Source organism: Phyllostomus discolor, chromosome 9, assembly GCF_004126475.2.
Source record: "Phyllostomus discolor isolate MPI-MPIP mPhyDis1 chromosome 9, mPhyDis1.pri.v3, whole genome shotgun sequence".
In the NCBI taxonomy this organism is placed as follows: domain Eukaryota; kingdom Metazoa; phylum Chordata; class Mammalia; order Chiroptera; family Phyllostomidae; genus Phyllostomus; species Phyllostomus discolor.
The window spans coordinates 17,226,981-17,248,485 of record NC_040911.2 but is presented as its reverse complement, the minus strand read 5'-3'; the positions used below and the strand labels follow the sequence as shown (position 1 = coordinate 17,248,485).

The following is a 21,505-nucleotide window of genomic DNA, read 5'->3' as shown; positions in this document are numbered from 1 at the left end:
TTCTCAACCAGCCAGAACAGTGCTGCCCTAGTTCAGGTCTCCCGAAGCTCTCTCCTGGATCGGTACATGCAGTCACCTAACACCCGAGTGCCTGCCTCCGGCTGCACCTCCATCCAAACGTGTTCCACCCAACCGCCAGAGTTTTCTCTGCACGCAAACCATGTCCAGGAATGCTTATGCAAAAGCTCGCTGGTCCTCACTATTGGAAAGCCACGGCCACACAGGTGAGCTGAGATCACTGGAGGGGCAGAAACGGAAGAACACGAGAAGGGCGGGGAGAGGGCGGTCAGGCCCCGGGGGCTCTGTGGCCTGGCCCCAGGATGGCCAAGGCACCTGTGAGAAAGGGTCACGTGCCCAGTCAGACTGGTGCCCAGAAAATTCCACGGGGAAGCACTACGGAGCTGCAGACGGGTTCTCCTTCTCAAGACTCCCCTGGGATGCAGCCCGTCATGTCCAAACACAGCACGGGTTCAAGTATTCCCAGTCACGTCCCTTCAGAAAGGGATTCCCAGGTGTCTGAGTCACGGGGAGACGTTACCAGCTCTACGATTACACTGTTTAAGGGCCCAATTTCCAGAGATCACTAATAGTGGCCTTTTTTTCCTGTGAGAAATCTGTTAAGTTCTAAGGTCAGAAGCATGTATCGAAGCCGTATGACAAACTTTGAAATCAAATTCAACATGGAAAGTATTTTAAAACTTAAGCCCCTTTTCCCCTTGCTTCAGAGAAGCTATGGCACCTGTTTACTCACTTATCTGTCCATCTCTCTCTCTCCCACACAGGGATTTACGACTCAAGAGCAGACAGTGAAAACTTCTCAGGGCACATTTTAACCTACGCTGGCAGTGTGCTCTTCTGGAGGATTTGTATTTTAGTTTACAGGCAATGTTTCGTTGCAGGTCCCTGCTATTGAGATGCACTTGGAAGTGGTGGGACCTCTGGGATGGAGAGGGAGAGGAGTTCACTGGGATGTGAACACTGGGCAGGAGGGGTAGGATCACATTCTACTCAGAATTTGTTGTGTCAGCTCAATGGTCACACAAAGACGTCTCGTCTGCCCACAGGACTGAAAGAGCATGTTCGACCTTGGGCTGTAGGCAACAGCAAAAGACCAGGCCAGAAACAGCAACTGCTGCCCCGCCCCCCCAAGCATCCACCTGGATAAGGGGCTGGGCCAGACAGGCACCCGAGGGTCCCACCTGTAAATAAACCCCCAATCTCAGTGAAAAGTAGTTACCAAGCTCTTGCATGAGTAAGGATTCTTGCAAAAAAGACTGCACTCCCGAGCGAGGGAGAGAAGTTGTTTTTCATTTAATTGACTAACGACACTTAGGCTTTTAGAGAGCTATTGTGAAGTCTGTTTGCAAGCTGATCAGTAGTGGAACTATTATAATTCATCTTAAGCCATAAGAAACAGCACCGGGACTTTAAAAAAATCTCCTCCCTTCACTTGGAAACACTCAGATGGCACCTGCAAACAGGCCCAGCACTTCCTGACCCGGTGTGCCGCTCACTGGGGGTCCGCAGGTTCGGCTTTGGTGTTCTCTGCTGTTCGAGTTTACAGAGAGATGGTAAAAGCCTGGGAAAATCTATTCGAAACGGATTAAAAATACGAAAACACTTTCTAAAGACCATTTGACAGTTTAAGAAAATTGTCAATTACAGCTATATACACAGCGGTTACCTTGGAAGTCACGCCTATTCACTGGTTTGTAAGAACATAAAACATATTCTCTTTAAGGCAGACACATGAAACTGAAATAAGACACGATAATAATCATTTGATTGGGATCTCGCCTAGAATCATATCTTTTTTTTTTTAATTCCTCACCTAAGGATATGTGCATTGGTTTTAGAGAGAGGAAGAGGATGCGGGGTAGGGGAGGAGAGAAACATCCCTCCCATACACACCCCAACCTGGGATCAAACCCTCAACCTAGGTACGTGCCCTGACGGGGAGTTGAAACCACATATTTGTGGTGCACAGGACAACGCTCCAATCAGCTGCACCACGAGCCAGGGCCAGGGTCTTACCTTTAAAAACTTGGTAAGCATAATACAAAATTAACTTTCTTTTAATCAATTCTTTTACATGGTTACTGTAGCCCTTTGGGGGGGAAATATACAACTTTTCAGAAAGCAATGTTTTTGCTTAAAAGGGTTTTAAATGGACTTTGGAGAAAAAGTCTTGGCATTTCACTTTCCTGCACTGGAAAGGGGCCGGCACTGTTTCATGTGCGAAGAAGTGTTCTCTACACAGTGACCTGTTCATTCTAAATATTGGTGGCAGCTTTCCAATGCCCGGCACATGCTGATTTTAAACAGGATGAAATTAAGTCAAATACTGTTAAAAGCAAGTGTTTTATAGTATGTCAATTATATCTAATAAAGTTGCTATACAAAAATAAATAAAAAATGGAAAATAATGAGAAACCTATTTTTTAAAAAAAAGCAAACACATTTGCTAAAAATGGGATATGTGTGTCACCTGCAAGGAGTGCCCCAGCACAGAGAGTACCAGGCCCACACACACTGTCGCTCCCGGGTGGGCTGGAGTCAGGCTGAAGCCACGGGGGGAGAGGGGAGAGGGCACATGTAGGCCTCGTCCAAGCCACACCGCTGCGACCCTGGGACCCCGCAGGGACTGCGGCAGCCAGTACAGTTTACCTGGCCTCTGGACCACGTTAGTCCCGAGACCCCTTCTGTGGTGATGGAGCAGTGAGCGGGCGTCGGGCTGGCGTGCCCAGGACCACCGCCCAGGACGGCCCTTGTTACCTGGCGCTGAGGGGCACGCAACTGGTCCTCAGCTCGTCCCTTGGACCATACTCCAGGCCGCCCTGGAACCGGAAACTTCAGAGGAAAAAGTCTCCTCTCAAGATGTATTTTTCAGACTGATAAAATGTTGCTTTTTATAATAAATGAAAAGTGGGAGGGGAAAACCTCCATCCTATCCTGTCTAAAGCAAATCAGTCTGTTAGTAACAAGTCACGTTTGCAATAGGCACTTCTTTACTTAAGTCTCTATTTATAGCTCTCTGATGGCCGGGAAAGCAATGAGCTACATCATAACCTCTTAGGCAGGGTAGCTGGCCTTTACTAATTACACTCTCATTAGCACTGTTTTGTTTCACTGCTCTTGGTGGGAGTGCTTCCAACATCACTGAGGCTGGGAGGGTACACGGGAGTCCTCCGCTCCCGCTGCTTAACTGTGCACAGTAATCTGCTAATTTCTTATCGGGAGTGCCACACAGAAGAAAAAAGCCGCTAGGTCTCCCATAAAATACAATACTGTAAGTAAGACTTTGAATGTACATACAAGATTTGTGATTTACTTCTGCTTAGTGAGACGCAAACCAGTTTTAAAAACTGGGCATTAATTCCATGCTACAGAGTCTTATATTGTTCTAGGTTTTTGTTCTCTCTAATGTGGCATGAGACACACAAACCTCACAGGCCTACATTGAGAACAGGAACTTTTTAAAAGAGAATAGAGGCTCAGTAATTGACGAGGTTTTAAAAGTGCTACAATGACAGACGCTGCCAGACACGTCCATCTGTCCAAGTGATTAAAAACACACCTCACATCACTCTCTGTGTGGTAGCCACGGTCTGTTCAGAGACTGGTGCTCGGGTGACAGTGACCTAGTGTCTGTCCGTCTTTGCTTTCTGTCCTCCGGGGCATCTGCAATGGGCTGGGATGGATGGCTCAGGGGGCGCATTTGCCCCCTCCCCCCTCGGGGGTGTAGCAGGCCTAAAAGCCCCCCTGGGTTGTTCTCCTAGTGCTGCTGGCCACCGTGACCGCAGCTCCGAGGGGGCCTGGCAGCAAGGTCACTGGCTCTCAGAAGCACCTGCCGGAGCAGGGGAGAGCCAGAGCTGCGGCCGGCGGGCAGGGGAGAGGAAGGAGCCGGTTATTTTTCACTCCAAGTTAGCAAATATCTGTAAACTTGGGAAGCGCATGCTCTCTGAACCATCAGTTCCACTTCCAAACATTTACCCGACAGACATCACGGCACAAGGAACAGAAACATCCACGAAGGAGGGCATTCGCCGCCGCACCCCGTGACTTTGCACACCGGCAGCTGTTTGAACAACGGAGTCGAGGGGTGTGCACTCATGTGGAGAGATGGCTGAGAGGAACGGCAAGTGGGGAGTCGGGGAGGGAGGGCCGTGGGTGGTGCCTTGGAGGTCACTCTCCAAAGGGCGCACCAATATGCTTGTGCACGCGGGGTGGGAATGCACGAAAAGGGAGTCCAGGAGGAGAATGCTTTTCAGTTTACGTATTTCTATACTATTTTGCATTTTCATGAGCCTTTATTTCATTTCTAGTAAAAATCCAGTACCCTCAAGCTAAGATGACACCCCTGTAGAGGAAAGAGTGGGCAGAGCAGGCCTGAGACCCCCCCCTTAGAAAGGCCTGCTGACGAGCCTGACATGGGGGATGTCTGGGAGCGTGGATTCCAGGAGGATTTTCACCCATCTCCGAGCCCTGGGGCTCACGGCGCCCACACTGTTGATGCAAACGACATGGGTTACACTGAACACCTGCTCTGCTCAGGGAGTCTGGAATTTCGGCACGTGCTCGGCAGAGGGAGCCTACAAAACCGAGTCCCCCTAAACACCCTGAGCGCCTGCGTTCGGGGGGCTGCCGGGTGGATGTGCCACATCCACACGCACGGTGACAACCCGCCGCCGTGGGAGGCAGGCACCGTCTGCGTGACGGCGCCGTCTGCATGACGGCACTGGGAGAGGACCCCCGGAAGCCCAGCCAGTCTCCCCTGGCCTGCACCATGCGCGGTTCCCCTCGGCTGACTGCCTCTTTTCACCAGAACAAATCAAGACCACGAGTGCGACCGTGTGCTGAGATCTGCGTGTCCTCCTAGCAAACCACCGAACCTGCGGAGGTCTCGGGGGCTCCCAAGAAGCCCCTGGGGTTCTTTTCCCTAGCAACTTCTTCTTGGCCTTACGGCATGCCCAAAATCAGTGATCACACTGGACGCCTTCTTCACTAGACTGTAAGTTTCATGAGGTTAACTATCTGTATTTGCATCACCACACACCGCTCAAGTGCTGACAGAATTAAGAAGGGGGTGGGGGAGTCTCAGTTACTAGTAGAAGATGATCTGTCAGGTCCTTCTCTCAATCCTGGGATCCCTGAGACACACTCAGGACAAACACTGAAACAAGGGCAGAGCCGAACTCCACACTTAACGGAAAGCACCCAACTCTCCCTGGCGCTCACCTGTGCCCCAGCCTGAAAGGAGAAACCTGTGACAAGCCGGCGAACAGAAGGCCGACAGAAGGACACGGGCCTCTCAGCTTCTAAGGCACGCACGGCGAGGAACAGCACCGCCAGCACTCAAACCACCTACTTCCACACTCTGCCTGTGGCGTGTAGCGCCTCTCCTTTCCCCGCCTCCCACCTCCCCCGCTTCCCACACCCCCCCCCCCAGCCTCGTAGAGAATGCAGTCAGCCATAATGCCCACCAGGGATCAGAGAGCTAGGCAGGCTGAGAGGTTCATCTTGTGTTGAACTCCAACATGATATTCTCATTTCCCCACAGCAAATTTGTCTTCCTGACAACTAATTCCCAGATCTTCCGGATACGCAGAGACGCTGCAGGGCAGGGGTCGTCCTGGGCCGCCCACACCCTGACACCGACACAAACCCTCCCTAAACCCCTTGCCGCGGGGCCACACGGTTTAATGGGGTTTGTGTGCGTTTCTGTTCTTGGGCACATTCTGCGGGGTGTGTTTTCTCCGTTCCAGTACCTCACCCTATTGCATTCATCCTGGGCTTATCACGGAGAGAAATTAATCTGCCGCTTCTGGTGTTATCAGCCCCTGCAGTGGGTTCAGTATCGTGAGGTCTGAGAGGAAGCCTCCTAAATCCTGGGAAGTCCTCTTCCCGGTGCCCCCCTCTTGTTTACCTGCCTGCTAACGACGCCCCAGCATGTCAGCCACCGGAGGGAAGAGCCCGCCTCACTCATCTTTGTACAACCCAGGGTGGTTTTAGGGCCCTGCCCCACTCGGCAGCTGCCTAAGAAATATCTGTTTATGTGAATGGCGCCTTATTTCCTCAGCCTGTGAGTGGATACAGCATTTGCTACCTTCTTGTTACAGTCACGAGAAGAACAGAAATTCTGGAGACACTGCAGAGTAACACAGTATTGTAGATCTGAGTGCCCCTTGAACCCTGCCTTCTCCCCCGTGTGATGTTCGCTTATAGGGAGGTTCTGCCGACGGAAATCCAGTGGGAGGTGGGGAGAACCGTGCTGGAATGGAGGGCTCTGGCTGTGGGCACTCGGGCACTCTGGCCCTCGTCCCCCGTTTCTCCTGCACAGTACCTTGCTGGCCTTCAGGATGTTGATCTGCTCCTCGTACACGGTGTCTCTGTTTTTTTCCAGGAAGCCGTCTGAGAGGTACTCCACCTAGGCCGCCACGGGAAACAGGAAGAGTGGTGAGCGCTTCGGCCTGGCTGGCGGCCCCCATGAGTTCCACCCATCCACACAGGAGCGCTGCAGCAGGAGCCCCACCGAGGCTCCCGGTAAGAACGCAAACCCAACCCTGCCCGGTGGCTCAGGTGGTTAGAGCATCGTCCTGATACACCAAGGTTGTAGGTTCCATCCCCAGTCAGGGCACATCCAATAATCAACCAATGAATGCATAAATAAGTGGAACAACAAATTGATGTTTCTCTCTCTAAAACAAACAAACATCTAAAAAAATAAAATGCAAACCCAAGACATGGTTGGGATTTACACAGAGGGAACCGGATTTTCGCTTTGTGGAAAAACACACAGTTTTCAGAGGGAGTTCCCTTCACTAGAAGGCTTGCTTTGGGGGACAGAAATGCAGCTCGTGGGCCACGCTCCAGCCCCACGGAGTCAGAACTTGTGTTTTAATGAACTCACAGGTGACGTGAGGGCACAGGAAGCTTGAGAAGCAGCAGGTTAGTGCGTGCAGAACAGAAATCTCTGCAGAAACAGTCTACGTAGCCAGCAGTTCCGGGGAGAGGAACTGCCCCCGTCCGGAGACCAGCACCCCTGTGGCTCACTCTCTGCTTCTCTCTCTCTCTCTCTCTCTCTCTCTCTCTCGCTCCAGGGTGGACTCACGACTCTGTCACAGCTGCTACATTCCCCAGAAGGAGACCCTCACCAAGTATCTGGTGAGCATACGGCTGGGTAACTACGGCCGCCCACTCGGGTTCTGCCGTGTAGTCTCCAGCTGGTGCAGCACAGAGATGGCGCTGGGGAGGGGAGGGGGGAGGGGGGAGGGAGGGGGGAGGGGGGAGGGGGGAGGGGGCCCCACCTACGAGACTCCAGGCGGCGGCCGCTCCCTCAGAGCCATGGGGGGAGACTCACCTTGTCAGCAAAGTGCACCACAATGAAGGCCGTGTTGGACATGCGGGGTTTCTGGAAGTGCTGGCTGCCTGAGTGCCGGTCGTACAGCTTCTGAGCCCAGTTCTGGTCCGTTCCTTTCGGGACCTGTGGAACCGCAGAACCAGGTGCTTTGTAATGAGGAAAAAGGGGACCAAGAGATAAAGCAGGGGCGTGGAGTCCACTAGTAAGTTGACCCCATGACCCTGCGTGGACATGGAAGATGAGATTCAACCATGGGCACGTAGGGTCCTGCCACAGTACATTCTCAACACGCCATGGGGGCTGGCCCCCCTGATGCCCGCAGGAGCATGCTCCGCCGGAAAGGAAGATGCTGGAAGGGTCAGAGGAGGGTGAGAGTGGAGGCCACGGTCCCAGGAGCAGAGTCACAACTCATGGGACACAGCTGAAGAGGTTTCCACGCCCCCCTCCCCGGGGTCAGACCAGGAACCTCAGTGTCAAGAACATGCCTCGACCCTTGCCGGTGCGCGCTCCTGCTCACTCAGGCCAAGCCCAGCGGCAGGAAAGACCTGCCTCCCTCAGGTTCATGTCAGTGCTGCAGCCCGGCCGGCTCAGCCTGGCCTTTGCTCTGAAGCCTTTCCTGACCACGCGTGAGCTCGTTGCAGACCCCCTCCCAATGAGCTCTCCCACACACACACGCCCCCTAATGGTGCTCATCGCTGGTTTTTGTGCACAGTCTCTGCACCACAAGCCGTGAGCTTGCCGGGTTCGAGGACGAGGCCTTCCTGTTTGTTTCCTGCCCCTCAGAGAACGTAAATTGGGTCCCGGCTGCTCACTGGGTGCCAAATAACCAGTGATTGGGCTACACGGTACTGATCTCCGCCTCCTCCGATTTAAATTGAGCTTCAGAGGCTCCACTGTGTTAAGAATTCTGCTCCTTGCAATATCTTTAGAGATGGCTTTGAAAGTGAAAAAACATCTTGCTTCGTTGAGATGTAACGGAGTCACTGTAACAGCCTAAAACTGTCCCGGATGATGGGAACTCCCCCCCCAGAGAAGGTGCCCCGCCCCCGTCATCCCTGAACACCGCGGCGCACACCCAGCCCGCGGGTACGGGGCGTCTACTGACCGGCCCCCCGTTCGTTCAGAAGGAACGTTTGGATGGGGCAGGGCTGAAGGTGAACCCTGCACTAGCCGTTTAAAAAGAGCTTTGTGCAGTAAACTATTAAAATCTGTGCCATAAGGGAAATGCTTACATAGTCGAGAACAAATTTCTCAAATACTTTGTTAAGCAAGCAGATTTTTCTCGATATCCAATGTGGCATAACTAGTATTGACTAGCCAGGGCTAAGCGCCGTAGGATATTCAAGAGGAGAGAACTTTCTCTTGAAGGAGGCTATTAATTGTGTTAGGCAGACAAAATAAAATACATCCCATTCAGCATTTTTCACATACACTGTTTTAGATCTGTCTCCAAGCACCCTGTATGTAGAAACGCCAGGTGTGGGGGAGGCAGCACCAGGCACAGCACGGCCATCCAGAGACAAGGACGGAGGACGGGCACACGGGATGCAGGCCTGGCCGGGCCGGGGGACACAGAACCGGGAGGGCAGCACGGTGACGAGAAGCCCCACCTGAGGCAACTCGTATATTTGCTGGAACTGAAACCGGCTTGTCTTGACAATGAGATTGCGCTTCTGGTCAGAGGACTCCGTGATCCTACGCACGCACTGATTCAGGCTGGCAGGAGTAATGAGCAAGGTCGTGCATACACCTCTCCCTGCTGAGGGAATCCCTGTCTCTCTTACCATTCCCCACCCTCAGCTCAAAACCAGAGCCAGCGGGGACTCACCGTCAAGACGGTCAGGTAACACCAATGGCAAATGCCCCCGGTGCTTATTATTGGCCAGGCAATGTCCCTCTATTTTAGATGGAGCAACTCATCGCATCCCCACAGGAGCCCTGTGAGCCAGGCCCTGGGTTCACACCCGTCGTACAGACAGGGAGGCTGAGCCGGGGAGGGCGGGAACCTTGCACGAGGACACAGAGTGGGGTTCAAGCTGGGCCGGGCCGGCTCTGGGCACGTTCGCTTTGCCATTGTGCTCTCCTGTCGGGCGGCAGGGTTTTAGCCACAGGGGCTGAAGGGAGTGGTATGAGGCACTAATCTCCAAAAATCTTTCTGCAGAGGCAGATTTAAAATGGGCCTCGGAGAAGGAAAGCCAATCTTGTATTCTGATAAAATCTAGACGGTGGCTATCTGCAGCTCTGGGACAGGCAGTGAATCGAATCCTTCAAAGGGAATGTCCGACCAACTGTTTTCTTACCGTGGAAATTTAAATTGGGAGACAGGTTTTAAATGCTTAGAATGCAACTGATAACACTTTTCTTGAATTGTTAGGGGTTCTTTGGAAGTAGAGTTTTTTTCATCTTTAATTTGTATTTGCAAACCACCCTCTACCCCCTCACACAATCCAAATAGCAAGACTGTTGTGCCTTCTATTTGAGTACAGTCTTAGCAATTGTTTAAAGAATAATAGTTTTTAAAAGCCTAGGAAAAAATGTGCAAGTAGCTTCACACACGCGTCTTTACTCTCCTCTTAAAGTCACATGGGGCGGAGGGCACTGGGGTGGAGGGCACTGGGTCAGGAGCCAGGGTCCCAGCTCTGCCCTAAGCTAGACAGGGACTGTCTATCCCTCAGGGGCCCAGTCCCTGGGGCCTGCCAATGGCCCCATTAAAAAGGGAAGGTCCCATCGGTGTGAGATGTCCAGAACAAGCAAATCTGCACAGACAGACGCCGACTATTGGCTGCCCAGGGCTGTGGGGAAATCGGGAGTGACCGCTAGTGGGTTTCTCCTGGGGGACGAAGTGTTCTAAAATTGGCTGTCGTGCCAATGGTGACACCACCCTGAACATATGCAAACCCACTGACGTGGTTATTTTAAATGGCTGAACTGTATGTTAACTACATCTCAGTGGCGCTGTGAAAATACATTAAACCTGATTCAACTCTCTGCTGCTGAAATACAACAGAAAGAAACAGAGGGGAAAAGAGAGCCCTTAGCTAACTGAGCGCCTCCTCCCCAGAAGCCTGGGCCCCGGGATGGGGTTCACCAGGTGCCGTGTGCGGCCCTGGGCAGGGACCGCACCCTCGCGGACAGGCTTCCCTCGCTGGCCGGGACACCCGGGGGCCGGGACCTGTCCTTTGCACAAGAGCCGGCAGCGGATGGCTGGTCTTCCACCCCTGCTTCTCGTTCCCCTCCTGTTGGTGCTCCACCAACAACTGCCTCCCGGTCACCCACTCGCTGCCTCCCTCCATCCCGGACCTCTGCGGGCGCCCGGGTGCCTCCTCCCACACGGACCTCGCGCCAGTGACCCAGCCACCGTCAGCCCCTCGGGGCTCCTCTTGCCATCTCAGACTTGTGACTGGGCCCCCAGGACGCGGCCGGCCTAAGAGCCCTCTAGGTGGCCGTGTCCCCCTTCACCCCACCTGGCAGCCGTCCCCAGTGACGGGGTGAGGCCTTCACCCTCCCACCTTCAGAGAACACCCTTGCCCTCTCTGTGCTCAGCAGAACAACTCCAGGCCAATCCCAGTACCCGTCCTGGGCTTCCCAAACACGGGTGGCTGGCTAGGATCACATGGCCGCTCCCCTGCTGTTAATCAAGGAATACTAGATTACCAGTGTGACTGCCCCCGAAATAATCAAATCTCACTGTGAAAATTGATACTATGGGTTAAGACACTGAGCCTAGGTCCCAGCTGGGAGTCGGCCCGGACGATGCCAGAATCTCAATTTATGGTCTTTGGCCCCAGCCCACAAATCGGTGTCCCCTGCTGTTTCTCTTCCCCATTCCCAGCACAGCCACTCCCCCCTTCCTCCGTTCCCAAGCTCCTAACCCCACCTGCCACCTCTGCGCAGGTGCCTCCTGTCCTCCCTCGGAGGGAGACAGAGTCAAGCAGGAAACCGCAAATTCCTGCTCTGCATCTGGAAGCTCATCTGCACCCACAGCAGCTGCCCCTTCTACTCTCCTCACAGAGAGAAGCACGTCCCCTCGTAGCTGCATCCTATCCACCCACCCCCAGCTTCCCGGAGACCAGGGTCCCCCCATCTCCCATTTCCCTGGGTCCTCGCCTGCTCACTCCCCTGCCTTCCCTCTGTCTCCCTCCTCCTCCCACCACAGCCTGGTCATGACCCTCCTGAACCCCTCTCCTCCTCTCTTCCAGCCTGTTCTGGGACCCTGGGTCCCGCCTGCAGCCCTCCCCTGGCCCCGCCCCGCTCGCTCAGGCCAGGCTCCTCCCCTGCTGGCCGGCAGGACTGTCCCTCCCTCCTCTCCTGAGGATTTCCCCTACAGACCAGACATCCAGTAGGAGCATAATGCATGCATTCCAGGTGTCTGACAGACTGAAGTGGCAGGAGTTTGGACTGGATACAGTCTTACATGGAAATCACCTGATTCCACAAATCTGACCCAAACAGAAGCCTCCAGGGGGCATGAGGCAGAGATCGTCCATGGAGTCGTGTTTTACTTTCCCTCGGCTCCTTGAAAGTAACACAGATTCTGGCAGGGGTGCACAGCGGCGTGCACGCAGCAGGAAGACGGAGAACGGGGGTCTAGGCATCCCACCTGCACTGGGGACACCAGGGCTGCAGCGTCTAGGGACTGCAGAGGCTACTTTCATCACTGTTGAGTGTGGTTTGCACCGGGGATGGCCGTGTGCTGAGAGTCCCTGCCACTCCTGTGGCCACCAGGCTCCCAGCCCCATGCGGCTCTGGGCTTCCCTGTGGTGGCTGCGTCCCACCCTCTGAGGAGCAGTCTGAGGTCTCTGCGCCCTTGCGTTGGGACCACTGCCCCCACCGCTCTCACCGGACGTTCTGGGACACGTTCCCTTGGGCAGGGGCCTAAGGGCAGGCGGAGTCACCGAGGGTCAGTGAGTCCCGCAGAATCAGTCTGCCTGAAGGACCTCAGTGTCTCCATGAGAAGTGTGCACGCAGGAGAGCAGGGGCCATGCCCCCGAGGGTTAGGGTCAGTCAGCTCCTCCTCGCAGAGCTGGGCAGACCAGGCAAGACCAACTGCCTGCCTCCTGTGCCCCTCAGAATCCTGTAGACCTTGACCTTCCCCCCTGGGGAGGGGAGGGAAGAGCTGCAGCCCCGCTCCACCCAGGGCCGGGGGCAGCCACACTGGAGAGCATGCAGCACGTGGTGCTGCCTTCGGGTTGGGGGTGTGGGGCTGGAGGAGAGACAGAATCTCGAACGGGACTGTGGGAGGGAAGCCTGTTCCCGGAGATGCCGGGGCTTCTCTTGGCACACTGAAGGCCGCCAGCCAGTGGCAGAAGAAATTCCAGCTTTGAGGTCTCCGGTGTCACCCGGCACCACACAGCTGTCCTCTGCCCCACCCCAAGCCTAGAACCGACCTGACTGGGTGACGGCATCATCGCTCTTACCTTGCATTCCTCATCCAGCAGGTCCAGGATGCCCAGCTTCGCTTCTATGAGGTCGATGCAAGGCTGGTTGTCATAGAAATCAATCAGGGTCCACGGGATCTGCTCCTTCATGTATTCTTCTTGCTCCAGTTTGAAGACGTGCTAGGGTAAAAAGTGGAAGGTCCAGGTTAGTGAGTGGGATGTACACCTTAACATTCATCTCCCCCCTCCAGGCAGCCACCACATGAGCTCTGAGTCCTGGATGCTGACGTGCACTTACGATGACAGGTTTGGGCCCTGGGTCACTGTCAGGACTACAGAAAAGAAAAGCTCAGTGGGTGACCCTCACTCCCGTGAACCTCCTCTAGGGCATCCTGACCACTGCCCACAGGCCACGCCCCAGACAACCACAGGAAGCCTCGTGTCTGCCTGCAGCCGCTTCGGTGCCCCAGGAGCACAGGCCCGGGAAGACGGGAGTCAAAGCCCAGAGGAGGCTCCTTCACCCTCAGAACCCAGCCGCCCCACTCAGGCCTCCTCTCAAGCAGTGGGGAAGCCTTCCTAAAGCTGAGGCGCCCCCAGGAAACCCACGGAAGGTCAGGGCAGAGCCCAAGCCCGCTGACCCTGGACAGAAGAGAAGTGGCCTGGGCGGTCGTGCTCAGGGAGACAGAGGTACCCCCCCCCCCCCCCCCCCACCAAACCCCGGGTCCAGATGCACAGCCCACCGAGTTGAACTGCTGCTGGAGCTTCTCATTCGCGTAGTTGATACAAAACTGCTCGAAGCTGTTCACCTCGAACGTCTCGAACCTGCAGGGCAGGAAGAGGAGAGGACAAAGTCGGTGACACTGCCGGTCACTGAAGGACTCTCCGGGGCCCTGCAGGGCCGCCCGTGCCCCCTGCACTCCCATCCGGCTCTGCCTTGACGCCAGCCCAGAAACCCCATGTCCTGCTGTTGTGCTGCAAGAGGCCACTGTTGCAGGTACCGGGATGACAGAGCCCTGTGACATTTGAGAGCAAGAATGTACATCTGTTTTCATAATTAGAAAAAAATACCAACAACGGGAAAAGTTCAGAAAGAGCAGATACAAAAGAGAGAAAGTCACCCAAGATTCCATCAAGTTGACCGCTAGTTACATTTTGGTAGGTTTTCTTTTACCGATTTTATGTTTTTGAATGAATTAGAATTATATGTAAAATGAGACCATTTTTGTCATTTATTTCTCCACGACAAACGTTTCTTCATGCCATTGTTCCCCCAGAGCATCTGTGTTAGTATCAGCCTCATCAACCACTGTATAGATTGACCCGCAGGTGGCACAAGGCGCCCAGGTGAGGTTGAAATATAGCTGGTGACCCCCCCCACCCCCCCAAGCCTGGGAGTGGCTGTTCCACCCAGAGGAGGTGCCTTTTTCCAGTTCACACAAAGGCTCGTCATGGGCTGGCCACGCCCCCCACACCGATGAATTACAATGTAACCATCTCCTATCACAGAACAATTTTTTCTGGTTTTCAGCTGATATCGATGCTGTGACAAATATTGTACATCCACCTTTGACTTCATGACTCCTTCCACAGGATAGTACCTTAGGAGGAGAAGCATCACGTCAGAGCGTGGTTTCTTACTAGACAAGGGCAAAATGACTTCCAGGACGGCGAAGCCAATTTATATCATCACCCCACCCCCACTTCCCACTGTATGCAAGTGTCTGGTTCTCCCAGTGCTGGTCAAGGGTGTTTTCATTTTTTAAATTCACGTTTATGGAGTTGACGTGCAAGATGCAGCAAACTCAAGGATGAACAGTAACGAGTTCTTGACGAGCATTCTGCAGCAGGCAACGGCCACCGAGACTCAGACACAGAACGCTTCGCACCCCACAAAGCCCCTGCGCTCTGGAGGGGTGGGAGTGTTTCCGTGCCGCGGTCCCCGGTGTAGAGCGACTTCTAAAAGTCAGTGGCGACCTAGCACGCGAATGGTGCTTTTGTTTGAGTTTTACTTTCTGATCATTAATGGAGTTCAAAGTTTTCTGTGCGTGAAATCATCTGTGCTTTGTGAACTGTGATCTTGGCTGAGGTCTTTGATAGGTTTTACCTTTAAAAAATGAACGTGTTTGAACTATTTATACTTCATCAACTCCGTCATTTGCTGATCAACTCATGTCTCTGCAAACGGCCGGGTCGCTGCGGAGGGGAGGGCGGCGGAGCGTGCCCAGTGGAGGCTGGGCTCAGCAACGAGACAGGGCCTTTCCGGGCCAGGCGGGGGCCCAGCTGCCGGCCTTGTTTGCCACGCCAAGGGGTTTGGATCTCACCAGGGGCAACGGGAGAATCTGAAGGATTTTTTATTTTTATTTACTTTCTGACCATCAGGTTTGCATCTTAGAAACCGGCAGAAGGGTGGAGCCCACTGATCTGGGGGGAGGTGTGCGAGAGGGAGGGCCGCTGTCACTGGAGCAACGTCGGGGCGAGATCCAGTCAGGGCGTCACTGAAGCCAGTGCTGCCGAGTAGCGGGAAGGTTCTGAAGGCTCTGAGGGAGGTGCAGATGAGGGGCTTTGGATGACCAGTGGGGCATGCAGGTGGGTGCTCTTGCACAACTGAACGGGGGTGGCACAGCTCAGCAGCTGGGGCCACTTCGACCGGCCAGCAGCCGCAGCCACAAAGGAGTGGGGCCGCCTTGTACGCTGAGCGATGCCCTCAGGCCGAGGCAGGGGAAGGGGAAGACATCCAGGGGGAGGAGGTGCCGTTTTTCACGCCCACAACGGGCTGAGAGAACAGGCAGCGGCCCGTTGCTGGGCACCGGCAGTGCGCTGGGCCCAGGTGCTGCATGAGCTCTCACTCCCGGGGTGCCCGTGACACCAAGAGCCAGCATGTATTATTACTCCCGTCCTCCAGCTGAAGGGATAAGGTACAGGGAGGTTAAACGACTTGCCCCAAATCAGAGAGTCAGTGGGCAGAAGGGCCAGTAGTTGAACCCAGAGAGCCGGGTTTCGGAGGCCACGTTCTCCATTTAGAGAACAGAGAACGTTCCATTAGGGGAAGAAGGCAGTGAGGGCCCGGGAGGGTGAGCAAGGACCACGCCCCTGGGGAGGAGGTGCTGGGGCACACGGAGAGTGGGGTGCCCACGCGGGGTCTGGGGCTGGGGCGCAGGCTTCCTCCGGCCTGCGCCACCTTAAATCTACATCGCCTCGCTCCTTCTTCAGGGAGGACAGCGGCATTTTCTCCATCTTACAGAAAATGAAGTCAGCCCTTCCAAACAGACTGGCCTCCAAAGTGACCACTCCCAGTAAAAATGCTGGCGCCGCCCCCCGCAGGGGCTGGACACGGTGCTGAGAAAGTACCCCATGCAGAGGGGCCAGCAACAACACATGCCTCAGATGCCCAGTGAGTGGGCTGGGTCGCACTGCCCAGAGCATGTCAGGCATCCCCTCCTCCTCTGCGCCCACCACCTCCACCAAAGAGTAAAGCTTGGAGGTGGAGGGAGATCAAAGGAGTCGACTGCCTGCCGAAAGCCCTGCACATGAACAGCCCTGGCTCACGCCCACGTAGGAGAAGCAAGTCTAGGTAATAAAACACAATCAAAGATGCGAAGTCCGAGCCAGGGCTGCACTCCAGGGCTCCAGGGAGGGGGGCCCTGGGCCTGCCAGCAGTTACCCCCAGTTTGCACCCCTCTCAGCCCAGGTGGTGGTCCCCTCACAGACCTAGTTATGTCACTTAGCATCCCACTTCCTCCCCGCTCCTACCCTACCACTCCCCAAGAGAAGCCGCTCGTGCCAGCCAAGCCCCAGAGGAAGTTTAACCGATAAAACCTAAAGGGAAGAGAAAGGAGCCGCCTGGCAAGTGGCCAGACAGCGGCACCGGCGTGTGGTGGCTCGCAGGGCTTCTCCTGAGCTCCGCAGAGAACGGGTCTCTATCCCACTCACCGCTGGTTGAAGGTTTACACTGAGAGCACCCCACAAAGAACATTCTCGTTAATTCGAGATGCCCTGAAATGAGCTCCTAATTTCCCGATTTCTACGATATTATCTGGAAACAATTTCTCTGCCATCTAGGGTAATCACTGCAACACCAAAGCACCGGAGACGAAGGAGGGGTCTGGGTGGCTAGGAAGGCGTCTGAGACAAGCAGCCTCCGGAAGCCACGGCGGGGACCCAGGCGCCTTCTCCTCTACAGCGGAGTTTTACCTGCAGCCATCCCTCCCACCCACAGAGACGGCTCTTCAAAGTGAACCCAGTGACTCGATTTGTAGTCCACATTGACCGTCACAAAGAAATGTCTATACTGGAGACCATCAGACTTCTGCTGTCGAGTCAAGGTCGACACCACTGTAGACCAGGTCCTTGGGTGGGAGGGAGGTCGAAACGCAGACTCAGACTTGACGCTGAGACGGGAGATCTCTGGTCGGGGGGTGGGGGGGGGGTTCAGTTCTCACCCCTCCTTCCATGTCCTCCTTCCTTCAAAAAGCAGAAGGAAAAAACCACCTCCTTCTCATTCCAGCCCGACTTCTGGGCGTGGTGAGGATCACCCGTGCCTCTACAAGTGGGGCAGTGTTTGCTGGAAAGTGAAACTGCAATAAAAATTAAGTAGACCAGGCACTCTGAGTTAATTATTAACCTCCACGAACCTCTCGCTCCCAGGGAGCTCCGGGATGCTTTGAAGTCCGGGGAAACAGCCCCTCCCTCGGAGGAGCACAGGTCAGAGGAACAGGAGTCACGGGGCGCGGCCTCACTGTCCTGTTTCACCAAGATCACCCTCGCCCACTGCCACTGCGCCGAGGGTCACGTGGGAACACAGATACGGGATGATCCCACATGCATGAGGCATGGAGTCCGCTGATGTGTCGTACCTCGAGGGGTACGAGCTCACGGACACAGGACGTGGGGCAGCAGTTTCCAGGGCCGGCCGGAGGGACGGTGGGGCGGTTCAAAGCTCAGGGGTCTGAGTGCAATAACATGATTGGACGTCACCCTGCAGGCCTGTGCGTTCCCAGATGGCTAATGTGGTGGGTTTTATGTTACAGTTTTGTTCAGCCAAGTTTAAAAAATTATCTTAAAGACACCTCATTAAAAAGCACTCAAGAAACATCGTAAGAGACACAGAAAGTAACCCGAGGGCTGAGAGGAATATAAAACCCCAGCAAATCCCATTGCCCGCTTCTGGGGCCCAAACACCCTACCCTCCCTCTGTGCCCTCCCCCACCGCTCCTCAGCACTGGGCATGAGTCCACGCCCCTGCCTTGCTCCAGGTCTCCTAGGCCAACTGTCCTCACCATGCCCAGGCCGGTCATCGCCAAAGCTCCCATCACCTGTTGAAGGCTCAAGTCAAAGACAAATAAATGTGTGTCTTTCCCCAAATAGAAGCTGTTTATTTCTTGTTGCCTTGAGGAACGGAGGGCAATAAAGGGTTACGGCTGCCATTAATCAAGCCTGCAGAGGCAAGGGCCAGTTGATGCAACGTGGGCAAGAAACCCCGGCCAAAGACGCCTGGCTTCCTCCTATCACCCTCTATCCTTTGCCCAGGAAGAAATGCCCTGTAGACAGCTTCCCAGATCCTTAGTTAAGGAAAGGAGCTCGGACTGAGTTGGTTAAACTGCTCTGGGTGTTGTTTGCTTTGCACTTTTTAGGAGCTGGGGCAGGGGAGCAAGCTGTAGGGAAACCACCCGTCTACTGGGGCACTGAGAAGCTGGAAACAGATGTTCGGGGGAGCCACAGGGAAGGGACTGCAGCAAGGGATGCATCAGAGGTGTGGTGGAGGCAGCTGTGGCCCATGCGGTACACGCAGGTGCTCAGAGCCAGCCTGCTGTCTGCACTAACTACCAGTCAGAACAGCATAAAGGGGCTCCGTGAGTCACGATGCTGGCTCGGGCACTGCCTGCTACGTATACAAAGAAGCGAGTGTTTATTCACTTTGGCTGCTGATTGTACAGTAACATCTTGAACATTTACAGAAAAACCTGGAGTGCCTCATCTATACTACAAAACTCTTTTCCGTTGTCTCTAGAAAGAGCTTGATTGGAGAGCCAATGATGCCATGGATGGGGCTGCAGCTCACCTGGGGACATTACCCAGTGGAAGTAATTAGTGCCTAATTATGGGCTAGGGAGCAGCAACTCCACTCTTTATTTGCTAGCTATCACATTTGTAACCCAATGAGAGAGAGAGGGAGAGAGAAAACTCATTCCTGTTCTCTTAATGAACAGGGTTTAATGCATTCCGAAACACATCCTCGCCATCCTTCCCAATCTCTCCAGCTTCCACATGCCACTCCTCTGCTCACAAGCGACAGGGGGGAGTAAGAAGGTCACAGGCAGGAGGCCATCCAAGGGCATGTCTATGTGCACCGAGTATCCCCATCGTAGGGCTGAGACACAACAAGTGAGACAATGGACAGACGGCCTTCTCCTTCTCCAGCGTTGGGTGGTCAGTGATTTGGGTAGAAAACTCAGAAATAAAAGAAAATATGGAGTTTTCTGATGCCACGGAGGATGACAGTCTCCTTAGAGAGAATCACATCCCACAGTTACAGCACAAATCAAACCTAAAGACAGAGTCAGTGTGAAAGGGGCAGGAGGTTGGTTAGAGAGGGCAAGGGAGGAGTGTCACGTGTGATGCCCACTTCCAGATAACTGATGGATGACTACATTGGGGGAAAAAAAAAGATTCCATGCGTTTACGGAAGGTGTCCAAAGGAAATAGGGCAGAAAGAGACCATGATTGGAAAAGGGAAATGACGAGAAGTAGCTCAACGCCAGTCATCCCAGACAGCCACCATCCTGTCCCAGATTAAGAAACGATGCCCCTGCCCTCACGGATCAGAAACAGTAACTTCCAGATTCAAGCCACCTGCTCGTTCATTACATTCCCTCCAACCAGAAGAGAGAGCTGAGGGGGTGCAAACGGATACAACGTGTCTCAGCAGATCAGAGCCTTGAGGAGCTCGCACACGCACCTCCAGGGGGCGCCAGTGAGTGCTTTTCTGGCCACAGAGGGCCCAGGAATGCGGCCAGCTTATTAACGCTGAACCCGTCCATATCAAACTTGCTGTCCCCAGCTCTGCCCACAGGGTGTGGACGTGGCACTGCCCTGGGCATATCAGTCATCTTGCAAGGCATTTCCTTCTCCAGGAGAGCGAATCACTTTTTAAATATCACTTCTTTATGACATGGTTTGAGAAAGTAAATTAGCATCTGAGGAAGAACAGGGATTTAAAAGAAAGCTCATCATGTCTGGAAGGAAGCCCGAAGGGTAGGCGGTCCTGTGCTGCCCGGCCTCCTGACAGGCCCCTGCTCTCACGGGAAGGCTGTCAGACGCCCGCACAGGAACCCACGGCCACCCTGAGACAAGGGAGACGCACCAGTCAGGAGTCGGCCCCAGAAACAGGGGTCGGGGTCCTCAGGCTGCCCACCCATGCACGGGCCGTCCACCCGTGAAACCCTGGGCGAGCAAGCCTTCCCGGCACCTGCTTCTCCCCCGTGGGCAGTCTCAGGCCTTGGAGAAAATGAACTCAATTACAAAATTAAATGGCAAATATCAGCACAAAATCCCCGCTTACACAAGATGAGCCAGGCTCGGCAGCACTGGAAGCTGGGGCCCCTCAACAACAAGCAGAGCCTTTTCCTGGGGATCCCCGGGAAGCGGGGAAGCCGTCTTTTCAGACTCGGGGCACTGCCGAGACAGTGCATAACCAGAACAGAACGGACGAGTGAGGCTTTACATATCAGTAGCACTGAAGTCAAGATATGTTTTCACGCTAGTCACGAGTCTGCACGTGACTCCCCCACACTGGAAGCTCAGCAGAATCAGATCCTCACTCAGGCAGACGCAGGTGACCGGCTCGGACGCTGCAGCCCGAGTTCCTCCAGGTCTCACTCTGGAAGGTAACACTACAGGTCAGTCCTTCGGGGAAGCCGATGACCTGCGGATGCTCGTGGCTCGGGGAGCCATGCCCAATGGATCACTGGCCGTGGGCAGCGGGCGGCCAGGCGCGCAGGTTGTGCTGTGCCGTCCCAGAGCCGCTGGAAGCACTGAGCACAGACTCTCACACTCAGGCACCCGACCAGACTGGCGGGCGGGAGCGGTGGTCGCCCACGCTCACTCAGCCAGGAGCCCGCAGTTCCCAGGAAGGCCGCGCTCGCCTGCCTCCCACGCTGGGTGGCTCCGCCCAGGATGTTTCCTTTCACACTTCACTGTTTCCTACTGTCTGGACTGTGCTCCTGTGGCTGCAGGCAACTGCCCCGCCCCTCGTAGGCTGCCCCAGCTTTTAAAAGACCCAGTCCCAAGCTCACCTCCCCCACAAGGCTTTCCCTGGCTATGCCAACACACCGGTTCTCCGTCTGCCGCCTTAAAACCGAGTGTCCCATCGGCCCTGCTGTAAGTCCTCCTGCTGCCTTGCGTGACTTCACTCCTCAGCATGTTCTGGAGGCCTCTGTCATGCCAGAAATCGAGTTTCCTTCTTCTGCCGTTACCCCCATGGCACGCCGCATGGCTCGGCTTGAAACCCAGTGATGAACGAGAGCAGAGGCGGCGGCGTGAGGACCGGCAGTGCCGGGAAGTGGCCACTGTCACGGGGGAGGCTCCCTGACCGCAGCCTCTGCACGGGGCACATCCCAGCCCCCCCGCTCCCCCCCAACCGCTGTTTCCCCCAGAGCATCGCCGCGCTTCCCGCTCTGCCCTGCGCGGGGTCCAAGGTTCTCCTTTAGGACAGGGGCCACGGTTTCTGTGGCACGAAGATCTGGGAGGACTTAATCCATTATTAGCTAAA

The 21,505-nt window shown here is 54.8% G+C and overlaps 1 protein-coding gene across 2 annotated transcripts in view; it reads right to left on the bottom strand.

Annotated features, from left to right (window-relative positions):
- Positions 1–21,505, bottom strand: part of MYO5B (myosin VB) — a 249,411-nt gene that overhangs the window by 75,407 nt on the left and 152,499 nt on the right. For both annotated transcript variants that reach the window (XM_036010235.1, XM_036010236.1), the window contains exons 11-14: positions 13,479–13,560; positions 12,778–12,918; positions 7,361–7,483; positions 6,344–6,427 (exon numbers count right to left, since the gene is read on the bottom strand). In XM_036010235.1, the coding sequence (XP_035866128.1) occupies positions 6,344–6,427; positions 7,361–7,483; positions 12,778–12,918; positions 13,479–13,560 (430 nt within the window). The remainder of the gene's footprint in view (positions 1–6,343; positions 6,428–7,360; positions 7,484–12,777; positions 12,919–13,478; positions 13,561–21,505) is intronic.